The 26,779-nt window shown below is 47.5% G+C and overlaps 1 protein-coding gene across 1 annotated transcript in view; it reads left to right on the top strand.

Moving 5' to 3' along the window:
• The window catches only part of CPLANE1 (ciliogenesis and planar polarity effector complex subunit 1), a 2,360,818-nt gene that overhangs the window by 1,437,970 nt on the left and 896,069 nt on the right, over nucleotides 1-26,779 (top strand). The window contains exon 34 of the mRNA XM_086960545.1: nucleotides 18,595-19,329. Coding sequence (XP_086816671.1) covers nucleotides 18,595-19,329 — 735 coding nt within the window. The remainder of the gene's footprint in view (nucleotides 1-18,594; nucleotides 19,330-26,779) is intronic.

Genomic DNA, 26,779 nt, shown 5'->3' with positions numbered 1-26,779 from the left:
AGAGATCAGGGTAGACTTGTTATAAATAAATATCCTTTTATTTTCATAACAACTTGTGTGGTGTCCTTTCACTTGGTGTTCAAGGGGTATATGTGATGGTATAACAGCTGGCTTAACACGCCCTCTAGAGTTTAGCCTAAAGACTGTTCTTGTCCATGCTACTAGGATAGCTGGTATATAAGGTCTACTTACAACCAATCATCAATAAGGGTCGTTTGGAATGATACATAGTGATCACTAGAATAGTGAGCACTGCATATCAGGCCAACTTCTCACAGCTAGCATGACCCGGAGGTATCAGAGCGCTTTACAGCCTTAACATTCGTATGATACATTAATACAGTAATACGTATAGTGCCTCAGACCCATTGCATAGTCTCATCATAAAGATCACAGTGACATTCGTGAGATAAATAATCATAATAGTCTGTACATTGTCTCAAGTCGGTTCACATGTTGTCGCCTCATAATTACAGTGACTTATGACGGGATTGGATCCTGAGGAGAGTGAGGTAGAGGTCATAATATCAAAGTCTCTGTGTGCTTTTGCGGGAGGGCTGTTGCGGGAGGGCTCCTGCGATTAGGCTGTACCTATCCATTCGGGAGACATCGCTTGAGGAGGAGGTCTTTGAGCTGCCTTTTGAAATTTGAGTAGGAGGGGTTAGTCCTGATATAGACTGGTATGGGGTTCCAGATTTTGGCTGCATTTCCTGCAGAGGAACGGGATGCTTTTTTTTTTGTTTGTGGGTTTTCAGAGGGATAAGGAGTAAGGTGTTGATACACCTTAGGCTTCTTGTCTGCCCAGCCTTCTGGAGTTTGGAGGCCAGGTATGCAGGTTTTCCTTTGTGTAGCGCTTTGTGGGTGAGACAGGCAGTTCTGAAGTTGGCACACATTTCGATTGGGAGCCATTTGAGTTCTCCGAGTGCGCGTGAGATGTGTTTATATTTTTTTTTTAACTCCGGTGACCATTCTGTCTGCTACGTTCAAAGTTGTTCTGAGCAGAGCTAGGTACAATTTTGCTGATCCTGTGAGGGTTGCATTCCCATAATCCAGTCTTGAAGACACCAGGGATTGAGTGGCTTGTTTGTGGTCGTTCAGGGGGATGAAGGAATTTATTTTTTGGAGTAGTTGATGAAGGCGCGCCTTGCGTTATTCTTGAAATGTTTGCTCATGTCTAATTTAGGGTCCAGAATGATTCCCAGCAATTTTCCATCATCAACTAGGGTGGGGTGGTAATTGAGAGCATCAATAGCTTTGAGCCATTCTATGATTTGGGGGATCTTCACCTTGTTGGAGATGAGGAGGACTTCAGTCTTGTCTTGGTGTAGTTTTAGGTGGTTGCGTGATAACCAGTGTGGGACTTCTTTTAGAGTTTAGTTCAGTCTCTGAATATCTTCCATGGATGAGGTTTTCAGATAGATCTGGGTATCGTCTGCATGTAGGTGGAAGGGAATGTGTTTTTCTGATAGATACATCTGCCAGTGGATTCCTCTCCTTGTGAATATCCCCTTGCATCAGCAACATTTGGAAATTCTTTTCGTTAGCTTTGCGCCGACGTGGACTTGGACGTCATAGAGACACAGCATCGCACGCGACTCCGCTGACGTCACCGACGCCCATAATAGACCCACGCCGGCAGGATGACATCAGTTTCCTTTTTTCCGCGTAGTCGACGCTAACGGTTTCGGGAATCACTGTAGCTTACTAGTGACTTTGTTGCTATTTCCTTTGTTTTTCTGCTTTTGTTTCGTGACGATGTCGACGAAGAAGACTGGCTTCAAGCCCTGCAAGGAATGCGGGAAGATGATGCCCCTCACGGACCCGCACGAGGACTGCTTATGGTGCTTAAGCTCCGATCATGATGTGGATGGGTGTTCGTCTTGTCGAAAGATGAACCCTAAGGCCCTGCGGTAAAGAGAAACCAAGCTCCTGGTGGCGAAGTTGAAGGCGGACAAAGGTAGGAAGTCTTTACCATCTCGTTCAAGAAGGGCGAGGTTGAAGTCAAGATCTAGATCTCGAGAGGAGTCGACCTCGAAGTCCTCAACGGAACACGCTTCAAAATCAAGAAGGAAGCATAAGAAGAGGAGACATGAGTCCCGACGTCACTCGGGAAAGGAGTCGGACTCGAGATCGAAGTCGCCAAAGAAGGTTCGATCGAAGGTGATCCCACCGCAGGAAGCTTCGAATCGGGAAGGTGAGGCTTCGCCTTCGGAGTCGCAGGTGCAGTCGCCTCGAGTCCAGCCTGATGGTGTTCAGCCACCTTTTCCTGCACCAGGCCAGGACCCATCAGCGGTTTTTAACGCAATGTATGGCCTCTTTACGAGGGTTTGGTACCCCTCTGGAGTCCCATGGGTCCACTGGCCTACAATTTGGGGGTGCCACACTCCTATGCCCCGGCTCCATTTATGCCGTTTATGCTGGCCCCGACGCCGCCATGGCAATACACGGCTCCGCCGAAGTCGTCGCCGCCGGTCCCGGCGTCGCCTGCTCCAAGTCGACCTTGAGTACAACCTACTGGGCCATCAGATTCGATACCGACGTCGGTTACGGCTCCGTTGGAGTCGATGGTGGATCCAGTGGAGAGGCGTGTTAAGGAGAGGTCCAGGAGGGAGGCACAATGCCTTTTGGAGGAGCAGAGATATGTTGAGTCTCATCCTGATGTGGAGGAAGGTGAACTAGAAGAAGACTGCTTTGAAGACCTGGCAGATGCTAGTGGCCTGGATTTTTCCCCGGAATGGGAGATACCATCAGGTTCAGATGCACCTTCAAAGGACGTCCAGCCTTATCATGTAGTAATGAGGAAGGCTGCTGGTCTTCTTAATTTGACTTTGCCAACAGTTGAATCTAAGTCTAATCTTCTTACTGAGGTCCTGCACTCTCCTAGTTCCGTGGTGGAACCGTTGCTTCCGTTTATTGAGGCTTTTAACAAAGCCTATTATGGAGGTGTGGAAAAAGCCTCTAACTGCTCCGGCTGTTTCCAAAAGTGTGGCAAGACGATACATGGTTGCACCAGAAGACCCTGCCTTTTTAACATCTCATCCTTCTCCTGAGAGCCTGGTCATTCAGGCAGCATGTTCGAAGAAGTCTTTGAGTGAGTTTCCTCACGTGCTTGGGGATAAGGAGGCCAAAAAACAAGATCAGGTGGCCAAAAAGACTTTTTCCTCGGCAAGTATGGCATTGAAGTCCACTAATGCCACTTGTCTCATGGGAGATATGTGCACGCACTTATGGATTCAATGCGTTCTTTGACTCCTAAGATTCCTGATGGAAGTAGGAGTGATTTTGAGGAAGTGTTGTCTGACGCTCAAGCGGCGGCACGTCAAGTAATACAAAGTGGATTGGACACTGCTGATTCCGTGGCTCGCATCATGGGCACTCTGGTTGTCAAGAAGAAGGTCGGCTTGGCTAAAATCATCAGACATTTCTGCAGATGTTCAAGCAGCTTTATTGGATCTACCATTTGATGGTGTTGGTCTCTTTGGCAAAAAGGCCGATACTGCCTTGGAGAGGTTTAAGGACAGTAGTGCTACTGCCAAATCTTTAGGACTCCAGATCAGAGGTTCTTCGGCCTGGTGATTCAGAGGTTTTGGACGCTCTTCCTTTCGCAATTTTCGACAAGGTCAGCAGCAGCAACAACAACAGCAGCAGCAGCAGAATACCTTGTACAGATCTTACAGGGGAAAGCAAAGAGCTCGTCCTCGTGGAAGCCAGGCCTCTTCCTCCTCCGCCTCCTCCAACCCCCCAGCCACAGAAAAGCAGACCTAGATCCGCCATTCAGGATCATGCGGGTCCGGTGGGGGGTCGGCTTACTCACTTTCTACGGGATTGGGAATCAGTTACATCAGATCTTTGGGTTCTCAATCTAGTAGAAAATGGGTATACCCTTCCCTTTCGGGAATTCCCTCCCAATTACCCTCCTTGTCAAGGTTTCTGCATGAAGGAACATCTGTTGCTTCTACAGGAGGAAGTGCAGACTCTATTAAGAAAGGGTGCAATAGAGGTGGTTCCAGAGCAGGAAAGGGCCAGTTATGCTACTCCCGGTATTTCCTGATTCCCAAGAAGGATGGCAGACTTCGTCCAATCCTGGATCTCAGGATCTTGAATCTCTATCTGATACAAGAGAAATTCAAGATGCTCACCCTTGCGCAGGTTCTTCAAGCACTGCTGGAAGAAGACTGGATGGTGTCGCTCGACTTGCAGGATGCGTATTTTCACATCCCAATCCTGAAGTCGCACAGGAAGTATCTCCGTGTTACGGTGGGGTCTCAACACTATCAGTTTGCGGTCCTTCCTTTTGGAATTACTACTGCGCCTCGAGTCTTCACCAAGGTGATGGCGGTGGTGGCAGCACATCTCAGAAGGTCGGGCATTCCAGTATTCTCCTATTTGGACGACTGGCTGATCAAAGCAGAGTCGTCAGAGAGAGTGCTCCAACATCTGCTAGAGACAACCCAGTTGTTGTACAGGTTGGGTTTTTCGATAAATGTACCCAAGTCTCACCTGGTGCCCTCCCAGCGCATCCTGTTCATAGTTGCTGTTATGGACACAACTGTATGTCGTGCATTCCCTCCTCCTCAAAGGATTCGCGACATCCAGGAAATGATTCCTTTATTTTACAATGGAGCGGTCATTCCAGTCCTGAAGGTCCTTCGCCTGCTCGGTCTGATGGCTCCATGCATTCTGTTTGTCAACCATGCACGCTGGCACATGAGGGCACTCCAGTGGTGCCTCCGCAGACAGTGGTATCAGCACAACGGAGATCTCAGGGAGTCAGTGAGGATCTCCAGAGAAGCTGCAGCGGATCTGACTTGGTGGGGCATAGAAGGCAACCTGTCTCAGGGGAAGCCTTTTCAACTGCCTCCTCCGGTGGCCACAGTAATAACGGATGCACCCACTCTAAGATGGGGTGCTCATCTGGGGGACCTGGAGGTCAAAGGTCTTTGGTCTCCAGAAGAAAGGTTGCTTCATATCAACCTTCTGGAATTGCGGGCGATACGTTTGGCGCTCAAGGCCTTCCTCCCTTCCCTTCGTGGTCGGTCGGTCCAAGTCCTGACAGACAACACGACCGTGATGTGGTACATCAACAAGCAGGGAGGAGTGGGGTCGCAGTGTCTCAGCAGGGAGGCTCTGCGGCTCTGGTCCTGGCTTCAGGACCATCAGATTTGTCTGATGGCAAATCATCTGGCCGGAGTTCTGAACGTTCGTGCGGACACTCTCAGTCTGCAGTTCTCGGCTGACCACGAGTGGAGGCTCCATCCGGAGGTAGTTCACGACATCTTTCAGATGTGGGGAACTCCTCGGGTGGACCTGTTCGCCACTCACGAGAATGATCACTGCCCGTCTTTTTGCAGTCTCCAGTATCCGATGCAAGGAGCTTTGGGGGACGCGTTTCAGTTGAGTTGGGGAAAACAACTCCTTTACCCGTTTCCTCCCATACCCTTGATTCCTCGGGTTCTGAGGAAGATTTGCCAAGACCGGGCCCAAGTCATATTGGTCGCCCCGGATTGGCCAAGAAGGGTGTGGTATACAGATCTTCTCCACCTCTCCTCTCACCCGCCGCTCCGTCTCCCTCTCAGGGCAGACCTCCTCTTTCAGATGGAGGGGCAGGTTCTACGCCCCCACCTACAGACATTACACCTTCATGCCTGGAGATTGAACGGGGCAACCTGAATTCCTTTTCTCTCCCACACAATCTGGTGGATGTCATATTATCGGCTAGGCGTGACTCCACTAAAACCATTTATTCTTACAGATGGTCTAAATTTGCTCTCTCTTTGGCGCAGCAAGGGCTGGCTGTTGCCACAGTCACGGGTTATCCCTCGACCTTGTCGGCATTTATATGTTTGCCGGACCAGCGTCTCTTTTCAAATCTCCTGTAGTTTTAAGATTTTTGAAGGGTCTCACTAATAAATTCCCTCCAACTCCCTTTATTGTGCCTCAATGGGACTTAAATCTTGTTCTAACATACTTGATGGGTGCTCCCTTTGAGCCCTTACCCAAGTGTCCTATGAGGCTTTTGACTTTTAAGTCAGTCTGCCTTGTTGCAATTACCTCGGCAAAGAGGGTTAGTGAGCTTCAAGCTCTTAGTTCGAAGCCCCCATTCCTGGCCATTCATGCTGAACGGTTCTTAGGACCAGGGCTGCTTTTCTCCCCAAGGTGGTGACTCCCTTCCACCTAGGACAATCCATTACCCTCCCTACCTTTTATCCTCCACCACACCCTTCCAAGGAGGAGGAGAGGTTACACCGTCTGGACCCTAGGAAGGCGGTGAGCTTTTACCTGGACAGAACTAAAGACTGTCGTGTGGATGACCAGCTCTTCATTGGGTTCGCTGGCTGCAAAAAAGGAAGAGCGGTTCATATAAGATTTCTTTCAAGATGGATCATCCTCTGTATAAAGATCTGCTACTCTTTGGCTGGTAAGGAGCCTCCAGAGGGTATAAGGGCTCATTCTACAAGAGCTAAGTCATCAACCTCTGCCTTGTCTAGAGGTGTTCCTGTAGAGGATATTTGTAGGGCCGCAACTTGGTCCTCCCTCCACACTTTCGCGAAGCATAACTGCTTGGATACCGAGATGAGGAGGGACGGCCACTTTGCGCGCTCTGTCCTTCAGGACTTTCCGGTATAGGAGAGTGGACATCCTCCTGCGGGAGTGGGGACTGCTGTGGGACTCTATTCACAAGGTGAGGAATCCACTGTCAGATGTATCTATCAGAAGAACAAGTTATTTACCTTCGGTAACACTTTTTCTGGTAGATACAGTATCTGCCTGTGGATTCCTCACTGACCCACCCGCCTCCCCGTTTGCCCACTCTTCTATACCAGAGTAATTGTATTGTATTTGTTTTATGGTCTAAGAAAATGTGTATTTCAGATGTTTTCTTACATTTGCTTCACACTGTGTGTGTTATCTTGACTATCGTGTACTGTGTATACTATGTATATATATACTGTCATTGCCTCAAAGGCACGGAAAAAAGGGCGGAACTGATGTCATCACGCCGGCGTGGGCCTATTATGGGCGTCGGTGACGTCAGCGGAGTCGCGTGCGATGGCGTGTCTCTGACGTCCAAGTCCACGTCGGCGCGAAGCTACGAAAAGAATTTCCGAATGTTGCTGACGCAAGGGTATATTCACAAGGTGAGGAATCCACAGGCAGATACTGTATCTACCAGAAAAAGCGTTACCGAAGGTAAGTAACTTGTTCTTTTGTAGTATGGTGGTGAGGGGTTCCATATAGATGTTGAAGAGTTGCGGTGAGAGTACGGATCCTTGGGGACACCCCTGCTAATGGGGAGCAGGTCTGACATGAAGTTTTTGCTTTTTATTCTTTGGGTGCGGGTCTGTAGGAAAGAGGTGAACCACTGTAAGACCACCTCATCCGCTCCAACACTTTATTGCCATGCCTTGATGAGAAATTTGTGGTCGACCGCGCCGAAGGCTGCCGATAGGTCCAGAAGTATAAGTAGGCAGCATTGGCCCATATCAAGATATTTGTGCATATCATCAATTACATTTAGGATTGCTGTCTCTTTGCTGCAACCTTTTCTGAAACCCGATTGGTAGGAGTCTAGAAGGTTGGTGTTGTCCAGGTGTTGAGTAAGTTGGAAAAGAACACATCTTTCCAGGATTTTCGCTAGGAGAGGGAGGTTGGAAAACTCCCTCTCAGATCGTTAGTGTCAGAGCCCGGTTTTTTCAGTAGAGGTGTGACTTGGCCGGTTTTGAGACAATCAGGCATGACCTCAGTAGTCAGGGAGCTATTTATGATCCTGGTCCAGTGTGGGGCTAGAGAGAGATTGAGTTTTTTGGCCAGTTGTGCAGGAATGGGATCCAGAACGTGTGTTGAGGGTTTGGTGCTGGAGATCATTTTGATGACCTCTGCTTCGGAGATGGGGTTGAAAGAATTCCATAGGTTACGGGGGAGCTTGGGGTGTGATATCTTCTATCCCTGGGGGTGGTTTGCTGCCAGGGGATTGTGGTGCGCGTTCAAGGAGAGTTCTATCTTGGTGACTTTGTCATTGAAGAAATTGGCAAAGTTATCACAGAGGTCTTTGGAGGCCGTAGTAGGGTCGAGGGGGGCTTGGAAGTTTGTTGATGATGAGATTAAGGAGTTCTCTAGGCCTGTTTTTTGCATTGCTTAGGGCATTAGAAAAGAAGGAAGTTTTTTCGCTCTTTATGTGTTTGTTGTATTTTCCTCTAAGTTCTCTTCTTTCGGAGTTTATGTCTGTGTTGAACCATAATCTAGATGGTATATTTCTGCCTTTTTTTTGTTTCAGGGAGGCTTATTGGTACTTAATGGAAGTCATAGTGGTATTGTAGTGCGCAGTGAGTTCCGTTGTTGAGAGCTCACCAGTGTGGATAGGGAGGAGGGAGCTTACCCTTTCCTCCAAGTCTGCAAGGGGAATCTGACTTAGATTTATCGCCCATCGGGTGGGAGGGTCTTGCTTAACGGGCTGGCATTGGATTGTTTGGTTGATGTGGAATAAACTGATCTGGTGATCAGGCCAGTCAACAGGCAAGGTTAGGTCAATAGAGACAATATCTGTGCCGCCAGCTGGTTTTGGTCAGCTTTGGACATGGTTAAGTTAAGGGCCTGCGTTTTCTGAATGTTATTTGTAAAGCTGGAGGCCTTGCTAAAGGCTTCTATTTCTCCTAGGAGGGGAGGGTAGGAGGCGAGTGGCTGCGTGTGGAAGAACACCACATCATCCGCATAAAGCAATATTTTGTGTTCCCTATCTCCCATCCGAATCCCATTGATAGTGGTATGTTGGCGGACTCTTTCAGCAAATGGCTCCATGTAAAGAGAAAATAGTAGCGGGCTCCCCTGGCGAGTACCCCTCATAATACGGAGAGGCACCCCTGTTGACCCTGATGCGTGCTTCTGGTCTTCTATATATACAGTTCACCCACCTTGAGAATCGTTTGCCCACACCAAATCGAGACAGCACCTGTCTCAGATACAGAAAGTGGACCCTATCAAAAACCTTTGTAGACTAGAGCGAGTTGTTAGGTGTGCTGAATTTATCTAGGAGATGGCACATTCGCCGTGTCCTGTCAATACAGCTGTGCTCCGGGATTAAGGCGGACTGGTCTGGGTCCACGAGACCTTGCATATAGGGGGCCAGACGAGCTGCAAGAATGCTAGTGAAAATTTTTACGTCCACATTTAATAGAGATATGGGGCGGCATGAGGCACACTTCCACCATAAACATGGTACAAGTCAGGGACACGGTGTCGCTAAAGGAGTTAAAAAGCTGGGTGAGCAACGGCGCAAGGCTAGAGGCAAAAACTTTATAAAAATTGGCTGAAAAACTATCTTCCCCTGGCGCTTTCCCCAAGGTGAGTCCCTGAATGGCTTGTAGGATCTCAACCGCATGGATATCCTCATCTTCTTTAGTGGTGTCTGGGTTCGGTAGAGAAGCCACTGGTGCCTGGCTCACATATGCCTCTGCTTTTGCAGGTTCTAAATGATCTGCTGAGTAGAGAGCGGTATAAAATGCCTCGAACTCCTCAGCAATTGCACTATCCGATCGGAAGATCTCTCCTCAGGAGCTTTTTTTTTTTTATAAAAATCTTTTTATTGAAGAAGAAACCAAATTAACCATAGTTGAGAATACCATAATACAGTGCATGTACCATTCACAATCTTTTCTGTTTAAAGATCAGCCTAAACTTACAATATATCTTGACAGTTTGCGAGCTTTTGGCCTCTGCAATGCGGCGCACATTAGTCTGAGAGCGAAGCAGATGTGCCAAAAGTTTCCCAGCCTTGTTCCCACCTTCATAGTAGCGCTGTTCTGTGTGCAAGAGAGCATATTCAGCACAGTCAGAACCCAGGGCCCTCAATTGCTTTCCTATGACGTTGAGTTGACGTTGAGTTGGTGCCTGGTTTGGACCGAGCCCGTACTGCGATGTACCCCTTCCAACTCCCAGACCTGTGAGTCCAGGTGGCCCCTTTTGTCTCTCAGGTCCTTGTTCAGGCTAGCTGCTATAGCTAAGAGCTGTCCTCTTATAATTGCCTTCAGTATATCTCAGAGTAGGGAAACGGAAGCCAAACCATCATCGTTAGTTGCTACGTAAGTTTGAATTGGTTCTCGGATCTCTTTAATGTTTGTGTCGTGTGTGAACAGTTTGTGATTTAATCTCCATGTTTTCTGATATGGGAGTTCCCTGGCTAACCGCAACTCAAGAGAAATCGGAGAGTGGTCCGAGTGAGCAGCAACTCCTATCGAGTCCTCCATTGTATTCCTTGTTGGGAAGTCAAGAAGAGATCTATGTGCGCATAGGTTTGGTGGGCCGCAGAAAAGAAAGTGTATTCCTGAGCAGTGGGATATTGGCGTCTGCGTCCGCCAAACCAACATCTCTCAGCCTCTGTTTCATAGAGTCTGAAATGATCCAGAGTGTCCCACCCGTTTGTCAGACCTATCCATTTGGGGGTCAAATACTATATTGAAATCACCCTCCAATATTAAGTCCTCGTCTGGCGATTCGAGGATGGTAGTCAGTGTTAGCCCCAGAAATGCTTCTTGGTGTTCATTTGGGCTGTATATGGAGGTAACAGTGTAGGTGTGATTCCCCAGTGCCACCATTCTACCAGGTGTCTCAGCAAGCATGCTTAGCACTGTTCCCGGAAAGTGTGTTGCCAGAAGGATGGCCACTCCCGCCCTCCTCCCTGGTTGGTCGAACCATTTGGATCTGAAGTGTTTCCAGTCAGTGCGCATGAGGTGAGTCTCCTGCAGTAGCCAACAGTGTGTATCTCTGAGCAGCGCGCCTTTTGATCGGTGAGTTTAGGCCCTAGACATTAAAGCTCAGTATCACGAGTGGTGCCATGGGAAAGGGTCAAGGGAAAGCCATGTGATGTGCCGGGGAGAGGCTTATAGGGGGTTCTGTGGCCTCCCCTCCCCAACCCGCACCAGCCAGTGAGGGGGGTATTTAGCAGTGATCTGCTAGTGGAAGTCCTGTCCTAGCCCAGCCCCCGTTGCTCCGGGTAGAGAGATGCGCTGGCCCTGGTGCTCTTGCCCCCTTGGTAGCCCCATGGTGAGACCTCCCATAATTTAGTGCCCTTGGAGATCCCAAGCAGAACCCAGAAAGAGGCCATCTGTTGTTTGTCTAAAATTACCTCCGTGGTTCTGTGGCCGTTTCAGATATGGTACTCCCTTTTCCACCTGCTTGTCAAGCTGGGACCCGGTCCCTAACTGTGGGGGAAATATCTCCCAATAACACAGAGGGGGGAAAGGAGAAGAAAGGTTGAGCAGAGCAGAAAAAACATATATAACAAGAGAACAGTCCCCCAGTGGGCATTAGTATCACCGTTGTGTATGGGTTCATGTGACTGACAGTCGGTCGTCATCTTGATAAGTGAGCTCCGTCCATCCAGGCCGATCTTGTTTTCCACCCAGGACTCACCTGCAGATTTCTTCTGCTCTTGAACAGAGGAAGGCTACTTGGCCTTTGTTTCATTCATTGGAGGTCTCTCCAGTGCCATCTCGGTACTGCAGTTGCCGCGGCAGGGCTTCTCTTTCTTTCTGACTTTCATACTTAGAGGGTTGTGTGCGGTTCCCCCTCTCGGTGCCATGTCGTCGACCCGGTTTCGGTGGCCCCAGGGTTGCGGTGTCGTCTTTCTGAGGCTCCAGATCTCTCCCATTCGCAAAGTTGACTCCTGGTACTTCCTGCGCCCCTTTTAGTGACCGTACTGCCTGCATCTCCTTGTTCCACACAAAGTTAAGTTTAAAGGCATGTCCCCAGCGATAGCGGATTCCCTTGTCCCATAGGTAAGCAGTAACCGGTTTCTAGGTTTTGCGCCGTTGCTGAGTGAGGGGTGAGAGGTCCTATTAGATTAAGACTTGAAGTCCCTTGAACGAGATGGTCGCCTTGTCTCGGGTCGTGTACATAATCACTTTTTTTTGTTTGTATGAATGAAGGCATGTAAGTATGTCCTGTTGTTAGCCAGGGCTGGAGGCCGGTCTTTCTGTGCGATGAGTACGATCCAAGGTAACCTCTATGTCCCCAATCTCCGGCACAACGTGTCAGAAAAGGTAGATCACCCACTCCTCCAGCTTCCTGCCATCTGCCTGGAGGGGCACACCTTTGATGGAGATGTTGGACCGCCTCTACCAGGTTTCAAGAACTTCCAGGCAGAGGCAGAGTTCCTCATTGTGGTTTCTAAGTTCCAGCAGCTCCTGAGCATGGTCAGAGAGCTCCTCTTCTCTGCAGTCCCCGGACCTCTCGTGCGAGTCCACACGGTTGCCCAGTTCCACGATCTCTGTTTTGATCTGCTTGATATCCAATGTCACATCCTGCCTTTGCCCTGCAAATTCTTCCCTGAGGGTGCCAAAGAGTTGTTCCAGGAAGCTACAAGTGATCGGTTCCTCCATGTGCTCACCTACCGGGTCCATGTCCTTCACTTGGGAGTTTGCAGGAGGCTGATATGGGGCACCTCCATCTGCCTTCTTGGAGCCAGGTTTCTGCAGGAGATCCTTGATTGTGGTCTCCTTTCTTGCCCTATGGGATGTCATCTCAATGGGGTTTCCCCGCGAGGCTCTCCCTCAGTAGGCAGAACAAGTCCGGATCTGCTGCAGAACTGCTGGGCGCAACCGTGCCTTCTCTATCTAGCATTTGTGTGATGTGGTCTCGGATCCTTTTCTCCCTCCTTGATGTCATGGGTGCCCCCTGCACTTTCTTGGTTCTGCCTAGGGAGTTGGCACCACCTGCTCAGGCCCTTCGCTCAGGACCCCTCTGTGTTTGTTGGGGTAGAGAGACCAGTTGCAGTTTCTAGGGGGATGGTAGCAAACTCTCTATTGCCTTCTGGGAAGGAGAACTTCTTCTGTCCCCACAAGTGTATGTGGTACCTCAGCCCCACCACGGGTCCCCCAGCTGCTTTACATAAAGTCCGGCCTACTTTTGGGCAGGCCCTCTTGTTTACAGGTGGGGGCCTACGTCCTCCAGGCCTTCTTCGCTGACCCGTCGGGGGGGGCTCTGTCTCTTCCCAGGAGCCTCGGCATCCCCTGGGCCGGTTCACTCTCCTGGTTGGTTATTCTTGCCTCTGGGTTCTGAGCGCGCACTTGGCCCACCTGCCAATATTGTAGCCGAGTGCCCACAGCAGTCCCAACCCGCTTCCGGGGCTCCTGGCCTCACTCATGTCCTCCCCCGCTGTTCGAGCTTCCCGCTGTGCTATCTGGTGCGATCCCGCTCACTGCTGCTCCACCCAACTCCTCAACTCATGTGGCCGCCTCTCTGAGTGTGGGTCCACGTCTATGCGACCCAGCGGTGTCCCTGTGGAGCTGCCGCGGCACTCGTCTGCATCTCCATTTCATGGCCCCCACTCCTCCCAGGCTGCACGAGCACAGTCCAACACCCGGTGCTGTTGCTTCATGCTTCGGACCTCTCCTTCTCAGTGTGCCGGGTCCTGGGCAGTCTGTGTGGATGCGGAATATCGGCCCTGGCGAGCTCCGCTCCGCGGAGTCGATGTTACTCTGCCGCTATCTTGGCCACACCCCGCCCCCCCTTTAGACTCTAAGTTTGGCTCAGTCAATCATTAGTGTCCACATTTGGCACCTCCGCTGTCAGACTGAAGTCCGACTCGTCTGCCACATCTCGTTGTGCTCGGGTCAGTTTTGGTCTCTTGAGTTTGTCTGTCTTGTATTATTACCTCTGTTGTAGCTTGGATTCAGTTCACTTTAACAGAATAAAATACTGATTAATTTGATCCAAGGCATAGTGGGCTGGAGCCGCAATAAATCATTTATCACTACTTTTTGTTTCCGAATAGGGATTAGATGCCACTTTGAGTTATGCGTGACGAGGTTTAAGGTGTCACAAGCACACCCTACATTTCGGTTAGGTTACTATTAATAATCACTTTATAGATGGATTTTGTTTCCCATGGTCTCTTTTGGAACCAAGATATGAACACCTTATGGTGGAAGATTTGTGTTCTGTGAGTGCATGTTAATAATCTGTTTGTATTTACAACCCAACACTTTGTCTCTTCTCAGGGAATATGCTGACCAGTAGAAGCAGCGTTTGAGATCAATCTAATTACTCTCTGTATACATCTCCTACCTACTAAATTTAATATGAGTGGAGTATTCGCTTTTCATTTGTCGGTCCTGAAGAACACCGCTACACCTCTTTTGAGGGTGATAGGCTGAAACATGTCAACCCTTATAATATTATGACAGATTGAATGTCTCTCTGTCATAACCTTAGCTTTTAATCCTGACTTCTGGATGCCCCAATTGAAAATTGTTAGGCATACCACAGAGTTAGTTTTAGTTCACTGACACTCTTTTTCTCCTATCACCACACCCTGCTCATCAACAGGTTTTAAGATACCTCTCTTTCTCACAAATAAACATACCTGAGCTCCTCCCTCTCAGTGAGGGGGTTGTAGCCCGCACTATGACTACGTTCCTAATGCAAAGAGGTTCCCCGATGATGAAGCATGCCACCCACGGGTGGGTGAGAGAAATCGTCCAGAAAAAGGGACATTCCAACACTCTTTTGTAATATTTAGACCAAGGGACCATTTTTAGTGTTTTCTATCCTTTATAAGTATTCTGTCTGCAGGGTTCAACTGATTAACTTGCTCCAAATACCTTAAACGATTACATCTGATTTTGTATTGCATTCATACTGCCATGGATGCAACAGACCACCCACAGGCAGGTGGGAAAACCGCAGACCTAAGAGACCTGCAGAGGTGCTAAGAAAGGACTGCAAAGTGACCGATACCTAAAATTGAGAGCAAATGAGTGAACCAAGTGGAGAGGGGTGGGGGACTGTTTGGGTTTGTTATTGTTGTATTCGCATGTCACATCTAAGAGATAGGCTACCAGCCTCCGGGTTGTAGGTGGAAAGATGTGTACTTTAAATGTGGCGCTCTGTTTATAGAATAATAAAAAGAATTGAGCCATAAAATAGTTGATCTTAATTTGCCAATCCTGGCCAGAAAACTGCAAAACAGACTGATGCTGTGGGTAAAATTTGCACATATAAGAAAGCCACTCTACAGTCTGTGAAATTGTCATATTTTAATTTGAGGATTAAATATTTAGTACAAAATGGTCGATAAATATTGCAGAAATACATAAAATAAATAATACTTTAGGTATTGAAAAAATATACGTGAACTACATCATTTTTTGAATTAAGTAACTGTCACTAGGTCATTTAGATTTGTTAATAGAAACAGCCCAATCTATCGGTAAAAAAAGATTATGGTGGGCTGTGCCTACTCTTAATCTGTTAAGTAGATTCCTTTCAAAAGTATTGTTTACTAAAGGTAAATAAGGTTTCATTTTGAGTAGTCATTAAAACGAAAGATCTTAAAGGCGATTTATCAATCTTTTTAGTTATCCTGCTTTTTTAAATGTTCTTTAGTTTGGATAACAGCTTATGACCGTGCAATTTAGTACAAACGTTTTTAATATACTAACCATAAAATCCTACTTTTTATCATTGAGTTTAAGGCAATCTTGAATGATTTCACATCTAAGACTGGCCATTGGATATTTGATCAAATAGAAATCCACAGTAGAACTGTCTGGTTCTGTCCTCTAGCTAAAAGAGAACCAAATCCTCATGGCATTTAAAAAGAGTGGTACTATGTGGAAGGCCCAGCAGTCGTCTGCATAATCTGTTTTCTTCAGTCTGAAAGCTCAAAACATTTCAATAGCCCCAAATGTGTGCACCATAGGGCATTATATGGATAGAACTACTAGAATAAAACATCTTCATTTGATTATTATGTTTTCACTCAGACATGCTGCAAAATAGAAAACAACTCCTTAGGCACATGTGTAAGATAATCTTCTTGATTCAAGAAGGTGAAACTGTCCTTTGCCATTATCAAAGGTTCCCAGAGAAGAGAAAAAAAATGCGGGCTTCAAACGTTGCCTTTTGATATGGGTGATTTGCTCTTTTGTAGTCAATAAAAGTAATGGGGTAACCCAGTAACGCTCAGAACCTGGGTAAGGGATATAAACAACAACATTGGTTCTGTTGGGGACACAATTAAATTGAAAGACGTATTGAATACATACAGGGAAACAATATATCCTGTGAACGATATATCAGAAAACAAACAAACACTGACCACAATGGAAGAAAAGGTAACTCTTTAGTATTTAGCCCTTTGGCGGATTAATTAAAAAATGCATTAGGCAAGCTGTCCAAAACAAGACAAAACATGGACTAGAAATACATTGAGTGAGTGAGTTGTGACTGGTGACAGAGTGTTAAAATGGTTAAACAAATACAAGCCAAATCATACAGTTAGACAAACCAATACATCCAAAATATCCACTGTACATCACAATAGTCTCAGGAGGATAAATTATTTCTTTAGTTCGTTGGGACTCTGTGCGGACAGATCTATATACAGAACGTTGACGTTTCGAACCTAGATGGAATGCGCTGATTTATGTGCATCAATAGCGGGTCTTCATCAGGACTGGAATGTGGTAAGACAGCCTCAATGGTAGTAGGTGTATCATTCGACAGTACTTGAACTTTGGGGAGGAGATTGTCAGCCGACTAACTCCTGCAGCGTGGACTACTCAAAATGTATTTAGTCTTTATTTTGAATCCGCAACTCCAGCCGGTGTGAAGATCATGAAGGGTGGGGCCTCCATGGCGGGCACTCAATCGGCAAAACCAGGACGTCTCAATCAAACAGTGCGATTCTCCGAATCATAGTGTTTGATTAAAATACAAGCCAACTCGACCAGCACATTGTTCTATAAGTGAAGCAGCTCACAGACATCAGTTCACCTGTTCTGATGCCCCACAGACTTTGATCAAGGAACTTTCAATGAGCCTTACTTAGGTAGTCATAGAGAACAATAACAATGGTGCGCTTAAGTCAAGCAGGAAGGAAATAATTTATACATAAATATGAGGGTCAAAAACAAAATGAGTGTCTTATTTCTAAAAGTCATTGATCAGCTGTGCAGCAGCTTTCTGTATTTTTTTGCAGTATTCAAACCTTGCATTATTAAGCCCACTCACCATTGCATGACTATTCTTTGGGCTGCATGATAAATTCTTCTTAAAGATCAATGGATGACTTAACCACTGATCCAGCCTCTGCGTTCAAGCTTGCATATGGCACAATTGTCTGCTCTTTTCAGTTAATTGGATGAACCCATCCCTAGACCTTCATCTTGCCACTTTATGCGGAAGGATGTTTTGGCTCATCCATAATTCAACACAATCTTGCCTCTTTCTACAGTGGATAACTGATCTAAAACTCGATTGACAAGCACGGACACGTGTTTTTTACACATATGAATGACTTCACAGTAGTGGTCTCCGAGCAGGTACATGCGTTATAGTGCAGCTGCCAAGTACATGAGTAGAGATGCAGCTGTCCAAGGTCTTGAAGGGCAATTTTTATTTATTTATTTTAACAGTTTTATTAAGCTCGAACATGACCCAACAGGGTATTAGAGCGCTGTAAAATGAAGCCGGCTGGTTAAGCTGGTACAGGAAAACATAATAGATAAATACGCGAATACAGCAGATGCATATAACAGACATAAATAAGCATATAAGCAGTTCACCTCAGATGCACATTACATAGTAGGTATGGTAGGGCAAGGTTGGAAGGCCATTTAAGATAGTTTGTTTGGCTACAGAACTATTATGGCATGTTGCTGTTCATGGATAAACCTTTGACTTCTTTTTTTTTTAATGCAGAGGTCAAGGGGCTCATTCTGATTTCTGACGGGAGAGTGTTCCCTATTCTCTGAGCAAGACCGGTAAACAATATTACTGCCCAATGGCCTGCAGACCTTGTGGCCCACTTTTTTTTATCATTCAGGGATGAATGTCAAGCCATTGTCTAAAACCTAATCATTAAAAACTTAAATTCTGCCTATTGGCTTTTAAAATCACATTCTCACTCTCACAGTTCGCCTGCCTCAATGAACTATAAATGCCAACTCCTTGCCACAAGACTGTCCAAATTTGCCAACTTACCCCTTCAAATCTTATGATGGTAAAACAAATGGTCTCTTCCTCTTCCTCATCTTTTCTAGCATTGACTGCATCAGCCTCTTAGTGTGATGCTTCTTGATGTATGCCTAACTTCACCTATGCTGCTCCCTTTGCTGCCACTCCTTACTCCTACATATGCATGAATCACATCACCTTCTGTCTGCTCATTCCTCACTCACCCCTTAAACCATAGCTCATTGTTAGACTTAGCTACCCTAGGACTCTAAAACATCACTTCTATTTAGCGCTGCTCCTTACGAACAACCCCTACTTCTCTGTTGTCATGCACTCAAGTTTGTTTTCTGAGTGCAGTATCTACCTTTCCAGAAATACAAAGTTTAGCCAGTTATTAGATAGCAACACTTTTGCACCCTGTATTCATATATACTTTTCTATAATATGAAATGTAATAGATTTACCCTTTGTTAAAAATTAATTTGCAGTTCAGCCTAGATTATGATGGTGTTACCTCTTTTAGCCTACAAAGTTGTTGGCACAGGTGATCAGTTGAAATAGGTTTTTTTTTAGGATTTGGCTCAGATATCGAACATTCTTGAGTATGTTTACGCTATTTCTTTTTTTGTTTTTAACTAGGATCGTACGGACTTGGAACCAGAAGAGAGCTGCAGCAGAACGCGTCTAGCAACTTGCAGCATGTTTGACACAGTTAATGGCAAGGACATTCCCCAATTACATCCTTCGATAGATGGCCAGAGCCTCACTCCACCATTAGTTACTATTCCCCATAATTTGAATATAGAAAATGGATTTCCATTGCTTCATCTTTCACCTGAGCACAATTTTAAGCCTGAAAAAATTGATATTTTTCGGTCTTTCGCTGGACCGCCACAAAAACCAAGAGAGGCCTGGGTTGCAGTTAAGACTATAAAGAACAGAAAAGAATCTGAAAGCCCAGAGTACAGTTCTGGAGTGGTGCAACCAAATGTAAATCAACATGTCAAACCTTCTGAACAGACAGAACAGCTTAAAAGATCGTCAGAGAGTGTGAAGACTGAACACCCTAGACATTTCAATATAAATCCATACATGTTGACTTCTAACCGTGTGAATCCGCTCCAGAATTTGACGCATGATGTAGCACCAGCACTAGATTCACAAGTTTCAAGTCAAGGCGCTTACCGAAACCAAGCTGGATTTCCTTTGCTGCACCTGGAGGTCAACCCAGTGCCTCTTTTTCTCCCTATTATCAGGCCAAATAATGCTGCATTGCTAGTACCACCTCGCTGTGTATCAAGAAAAGACACTCAAGTACCACAGCAGATTCCGAAACTGACATTGCTTCGTGCCAGCACCCCTCTGGAGAGCAAGGTAATCATAGTGCTTTTCATGATTTCTGTCAAACCTGTGTAAACATTGCATGCTGCTTTTTAATAAAGAAATAGGGGGTCTGTTCACAAACTTCATTTTGTAGTACGTTTTGTAATATGAATAAAGAGGAGAAGTTAAGTGAGGAATAAGGAGGGGGTTTTAGGGAGAGCCAGGGATGGGTTTAGAAGGGACGTTAACCCACCAATAGAAGAGTAAGCCCAGAACTATTCACAAACTGCATTTCTATAGTTGTTACAGCCAAAAGAAACCCAAAATAGTATTAAAGTACTCTAGCTCAGAGCTGGACTAAGTCTAGCAGCACACATGCCCAAGCACTGATATTGCATCCCCCCACCATATAAAATAATCGAGTTAGTACTTAAAATAAAACTCATCCAAAATAATATTCGGTTAAGTTCTCTCTCAGGCGATGTTCATTGAAATCATGAGCACTGAATAGTCCCGGTGACGGGCAGGGATCCCGGAGCAGTACTTTTAAAGTTTCCCTTCCCCTTTCTTTGGAAGGCCAGAAAACATATGTGACAGACATTTTGACATGGTACATTTTTTGCAGCCTTAAAAACAGTCTATATTGTAAATTTGTATAGATTTACTTTAAAATTTAGAAGGAAAAAAAGGGTCATGCCTATAAAATTCACTTAGCGATACCATAGGAGGACCTGGCTTGGCAGTTCGGGCTGGACTGTTCCCATGGGGCACAAGGTCAATGCATATGGCTGGGTTCAAACTGGGATGGCATGGTGAGCAAAAAACGATGGATTTAGGCCCAGATCTCTGTACTGGGGTGAATGTATGACATTGTTCTGCATTCTGTCCATCAACTGTTGTTTTTGCATTTGTCACCCTGAAGGGGACAGGTATGCTCAGACGTGAGTCCCATGCTCTCCACGCCACTGGAGTCAAGCTATCCTGGCTGAAGACGGCTGAAAGCCCGAAACCAGTCCTAGGATGCTTGTTTCAAGTCCAGGGAGGACCTGGCTTGGCAGTTCGGGCTGGACTGTTCCCAAGGGGCACAGGGTCAAGACTGATTTGTGTATGGCTGGGTTTGAACTGGAATTGCATGGTGAGCAAAAAAACGATGGATTTAGCCCTAGATCTCTGTACTGGGGTGAATGTATGACATTGTTCTGCATTCTGTCCATCAACTTTTGTTTTTGCATTTGTCACCCCGATTGGGACGGGTATGCTCAGACGTGAATCCCGTGCTCTCCATGCCATTTGACTCAAGCTATTCTGGCTGATGAGGGCTGAAAGCCCGAAACCGGTCCTAGGAGGCTTGTTTCCAGTCCAGTGAGGACCTGGCTTGGCAGTTGGGCTGCACTATTCCCATGGGGAACAGGGTCAAGACTGATTTGCATATGGCTGGGTTCAAACTGGAATGGCATGGTGAGCAAAAAAACGATGGATTTAGGCCTCGATCTCTGTACCGGGGGTGAATGTTTTACATTGTTCTGCATTCTGTCCATCAACTGTTGTTTTTGTATAAAATTCACATAAACACAAATAAAAAGTGATCTTTGAATAACATAATTCACAAACGCTTATTACTTTTTTATGATTCGCATAAGCAGCGTATGTGCTGCTTCGAGATAAGATGTACCTCCTTTGAGAGGAATTTAGCACGCCCCTCAGTTGCCATTTGTTCCTGTGTGTGCTTCTCAAATTTCATTTCCTTTCCTTGGCTAAGTGTCTCATTTGTCCCTCCTCTCCGTGCATGGTTCTTGCCCCCAGGGCGACTGACCCTGTTACATGCATCATTGCCCCTTTGTCTATTTCTGTATGTTTAGTTGCACTGCTTTTTTTTGTTTTGCTTTGGTTTGTTTCTATGATAGGCATAGGTGAACTAATGCTAGACTCGAACCAGGATCCCCAGTTCCATGTTACGCAACAACCCCTCTCCAAGAATTGCTGGTTTTGTTTTGAAATGCCTCCTCGGAAAATCGGACTGCTTGTTGGATATTGGATTTCAAATTGTGAACAAGCGCTGCATACACTTCACGGAATCCTGCTTCATTTTATTCTATCATTGCAGCCACAATTGGAGGATACGTGCCTTTCTTTGGTTTTCAACAGTTTTATTTTTTTTGGTTGACTGTGTTTTAAGTACTTCCCACAATGGAACACGTTTTGCTTGATTTGATCAACGTTGATCTCGCTTCACAGCTGCTGCACTTCAATTTCCATTATTGCGGTCACCATGGGACACTGTGCGCCTTTTTTCTTTTGTTTCTGCATGATGGCAACAACAAGCGCTCTCAAACGTGTATGTAACAAGCAGAACCACTTCACAATAGAAGACACATTTTTAACGGTGAAAAATAAAAATCATTTTTCACGTGTTATTCCTCATGTGGCATGCATAGTTTTTGTATTGAACGCATTTGGGAGCTTCAGAAAAAAAAACTGTACAAAGGTGGAGTTGAGGTCGGAAGACAAAATTTACAACTTTATTTTAAACAAAAGCTACGCACTCTATTGAAAACAATGCTTTTTTTGCACCAAACTCGGAATGAATATATTACACTCAGTGCAGTACACACTTCACTGCTGCTCAAAACCAACCAGGATTTTGGTCCCAAATCCTAAGTCTCACAATTCTAAAGGCCAAAACGTCAGAGTGTAGAATGTCTCTCTCTCTCTCTCTTGTCACTTCTCAGATGAACAGACACGTTTTCTATTTTACAACGTACATAATAGTTTTGCCCTGATTTATGTGGCATGCATAGGTTACAAATGTTTTGCTTTTACACCGTTTACCCAGAAGAAACTCAATACAGAGGTGCTGTTCTAGCCGCAATAAGGATTTAACTTTTTTCCTTACAAACTGCCGTTTTGGGATTGTTAGCGGAATACAATGGTATTTCATTGCTTTGCCCTAGACTGCTAAATTTGAAAAACTCAGCCTTACGCGCACTCCATGTTGAATGAGGTATTTATCCCCATCATTATGTCTGATTTGGGAGGATGTGTGCCTTTTTTTAATGCTGTTATTGTTGTTGTCTCTATCTGAAAGAGACCGTAGTTACAGATTCCTTACCTTAGAATTACCCCCAGGTTTCAGACTGGGTCCGGAATCTTTTTTCTCCATAGCAGTACCCCTGCACGTCAGTAGGTGGCGTGGTCGACTTGGCGTCCGTCGTCAGCATCGTAGTCACTGGAATGATGTCACGATGTATATTTAGATGCCGCCCCTGCGTGCTGACGTCAGTTCTTTCTTTTTCATCGCCAGTCAGTGAAGATCTGGAGAGAGCTTGCCGCTTAGTCGCTTTTTGACTAACTTTTTTCGACTTTTCGAAGTCGTCTTTTGAGTCTCCGACTTCTGGTGCACGAGGGACGTCCAGCTGTTGGCCCGGTTTCAAGCCCTGTGACTACTGTCACAAGTTGGTGTTGGTTACCGATCCGCACATCGTGTGCCTTTGGTGCCTGTAGCGCGACCACGACCTGAAGTCATACTCCGACTGCCGGTCCCTGAACCCAAAGCCTTTGCGGGAGCGGTCCCAAGAGCTTTTGGACACCCAGCAGTCTGCTCCGCACCATTCGAGGACCCGGGGATGGTCTCAGAGCTATCACCACTCGTCATGAAAGTCTTTGCACTCCTCCTGTAAGTTGAAGCACAAGAAGAAGGTGAAGAAGCATCGTTTCTCTCCGCCTTCTCCTTGTCCATCGACTGATGCGACACGGTACCCGGAGCGTCGTCGCTCTCCGACTCCTTCCTCGGGGTCACTGGGACGGCCCGTGCTTCCCTCCCTTTTCCAGAGCATCCCCTGCCCAGCTCTGTCAATTGTACGAAGAGCTGCACAGCATCTTTGGGCAGCCCGACATCTCAGGCGTGCCTTCGGACCTCACAGACTCGGCTGGAGACCCTGGGCCTTTGATGCCGGTGGCTCCGGCCCCAATAGGTCCTCAAGGATCCAGGCCTGGATCCAGATTGGTGCCGGTCGCACTCGTAGTACCTTTCTTGGTGCCGATTCCAGTGGCAGCGCCCCCAACGCTGATTGTGCCCCCAACCGGCGTCAACCCCAACCTTACCCCCTACGTGGACACGTGCCCGACCAACATTGAACAAGGTCAGGACCGTCGCAGGAGGGTACTTTTGTTCCCCTGTTTATCCCTGGCATTCTCTACCGCCCTGAGTGGCAGCCAGAGGAGGGTGAGGAGGACTGGGAGGGGCCTATTGACCCTCTAGCAGGCCAACTTGAGGAGTCGGATTGGCGATAGTTGTTGGGTAATGCCAGTGGTCTGGATGCCACCACAGAACTTGGTATGCTGTCTACCTCACCCGTGGCTACGGAGGAGAAAGCCTCCTATGCTGTGGTGTTGTGTAGGGCGGCTGACTCCTTGGGCCTCGAGCTTTCTATGGTGGCTGTCAGGACTAACTTCCTGACTGAGGTGCTTCGGCTGGCAGCAGCCTCTTCGGAGCCCCTGCTGCCTTTTAATGAGGCCCTCACTGACATCCTTCTGGGCACTTGGTCCAAGCCCAGCACAGGTATTCCTGTGGACAGGATAATAGCCCGATGCCACCGCCCGGCCCCGGGCTACCACATTTCCTCTCCAAACACCCTTCCCCTGAGAGCCTGGTGATCCAAGCCTCATCCTCAAAGGGTGCATTTCATACTGCTCCCCCAGATAGGGAATACAGATAGGGAATCTTGGGAAGAAGATGTTTTCTTTCGCCAGCTTAGGACTGCGGTCAGCGAACACCGCATGTCTCTTGGGTCGTTACACACACGGTGTGGGATACGGTTGCACAAGTGCTGCTGCAGTGACTGGAGGAGGCCCAGGCCATGCTCACCCACGCTGTTACTGAGGGTCGAGACGCAGCAAAGTTCACCATCTGGTGTGGGCTGGATACTGCCAACTCGCTGGGTAGAACGGTTTCTACGTCGGTAGCCCTGAGGCACTACACCTGGCTGAGAACGTCTGGCTTCTCTGGGGATGTTCAAGCTACCCTTTTGTACATGCCCTTTAATGGCCATCGCCTGTTTGGTGACAAGGCGGACAACGTGCTCGAGCGTTTGAAAGACTCTAGGGCTACGGCCAGATCCTTGGGCCTCGTGGCAACTGCTCGCCCCATGCAGACTGCCTTCTGCCCCTTTAGTGGCTACGGAAGGGGTGCCCCACCACGTTCCATCCAGAGCCACAGGACCGTGTAGGCTACCCAGCCTCTGCGTGGCTGGGGAAGTGGGACCCAGCTACGAGGGTCTGGGGCCAGCGGGCAGCCCAGCCCCCGCAGTAGCCTCCAAACCTTCCTGGTTTGACCTTTCAGGGCCACCAGTTGTCAGTGGGCAGCATCACCTCCCCCACTGGCAAAACATCACGTCGGACAGATGGGTTTTGCAGCTAGTCTGAAGGGGCATCATGCCACCAACACTCCAACTGTAAATCATTTGGCCCTTCTCCACCAGGAATTTACAGCTCTCTTGGCCAAAGGAGCTATTGAAGGTGTCCCTGTGCCAGAAGTAGGTTGTGGTTGCTACTGCCACTACTTCTTAGTACCCAAGAAGGACAAAGGCCTTTGTCTTATCTTAGACCTCAGGGACATCAACTTCTTGCTCCGTAAGGAGAAGTTCAAGATGTTAACCTTGGCTCAGGTCTTGTCTGCCCTCGATCCTGGAGATTGGATGGTAGCGTTGGACTTGCAGGGCGCTTACTTTCACATCCCAGTCTTGCCAGCCCACCGGCATTACCTACGGTTCACGGTAGGCCATGAGCATTTTCAGTTTACTGTGCTCCCCTTTGGCCTTACCAGTGCCCCTTGGGTGTTCACAAAAGTGATGCTGGTGGTTTCAGCTCCTCTGCACAGATCAGGGGTTCCACCTTTCCCCTATGTCGATGACTGGGTGTTGAAGGCAGGCTCGCCCCAGCCTGTCGTCTCTCACCTTTAGTCTACGGCGGACCTCCTGCATTCGCTGGGGTTCACAGTCAACGTGCCAAGTTGATTCCCTCCCAGAAGCTCCTTCTCATCGGAGCAGTTCTGGACACAGCGAAGTTTTGGGTCTTCCCTCCCGAGCAGCAAGTCCGGTATATTCTGGATATGATACCGATGTTTCAGCCTCTATCCCCGATTTCGGTAAGAATGACCCTGAGGCTCCTGGGTCGCATGGCCTTCTGCATCATGCTGGTGGATCCTGCCAGATGGCATATGCGGGCTCTGCAGTGGGACCTGCAGTCCCAGTGGGCGCAGCACCGGGGAAATCTTTCCAATGTCGGACAGATCTCGGAGGGGCCTGCAAATCAGTTGCAGTGGTGGCTCACGAACCAGGATTGGGTCAACAACAGATCCATCTCCCTTCCATAACCAGAGTTTGCAGTAGTGATGGATGCCTCACTCCTGGGATGGGGCGGCCATATGGGAGAGGCGGAGATCAGAGGCCTCTGGTCTCTGGCAGAGTCCGGGCTCTGCATCAACCTTCTGGAGCTCCGGGCGATTTGTCTTGCACTGAAGGCATTCCTTCTTTCTGTCATAGGAAGAGTAGTGCAGGTGATCACGGACAACACCACTACCATGTAGTACTGCAACAAACAGTTGCCTGTGGACATGGCTGGAACATCAGGGAATATCTCTGGTGGTTCAACACCTGGCAGGTTCCCTGTATGCCAGGGCGGACAAACTCAGCTCCCGATGCATGATGGATCACGAATGACGTCTTCACTCGGAGGTGATGCAAGGTCTCTTCCAGCAGTGGGGAGAGCCTTTGTTAGATCTAGTCACCACCAAATAGAATGCGCAATGTCAGCAGTTCTGCGCATTGGAGTTTCCAAGACGGCTCTCGCTCGGTGACGCTTGTCGTCGCGAGTAAAGTTGCGGCCTCCTGTTCGCCTTTCCGCCTGTACCACTTCTGCCCAGAGTGCTGAAGAAGATCAAGCGGAACCAGGCCCAAGTCATCCTTGTGGCTCCGGACTGGGCACGAAGAGTCTGGAACCCACTTGAGCATGGCCTTTGATCCTCCGATCAGACTGCCCCTTCAGGAGGATCTTCTGTCGCAGCAGCAGCAGACGGTCCTCCACCCAAACCTGTCCAGTCTCCACTTCCGTGCATGGAGATTGAGCAGCGACAGTTGACAGCTTTCGACCTTCCTCCTGAAGTCTGTAACGTCATCTTGGCAGCCAGGCAGCCCGCCACTAAAATGGTATATGCCTGTAGATGGAACAAATTTGTGGCATGGTGCCCAGCAAAGGCTGTGGATCCTCTTTCTCCGAGGTTCTCCCCTATTCTTTCTTTTGCCCATTAGGGCTGTGCTCTGAGCACTCTTAAAGGCTATCTCTCTGCCATTTCGGCCTTTCTTCGCCTTCCTGATCAGCCTTCTCTTTTCAAGTCCCTTATTTTTAACAGATTTCTAAAGGGCATTAGTCATCTCTTTCCTCCTTCTCCTTTCTTAATGCCCCAGTGGGACTTGAATCTTGTCCTCACTTATCTTATGTGTGCTCC

Source organism: Lissotriton vulgaris, chromosome 3_1 (genome assembly GCF_964263255.1).
Source record: "Lissotriton vulgaris chromosome 3_1, aLisVul1.2, whole genome shotgun sequence".
NCBI classification, from domain to species: domain Eukaryota; kingdom Metazoa; phylum Chordata; class Amphibia; order Caudata; family Salamandridae; genus Lissotriton; species Lissotriton vulgaris.
The sequence above is the reverse complement of the archived record's forward strand: the minus strand, read 5'-3'. Positions and strand labels throughout refer to the sequence as shown.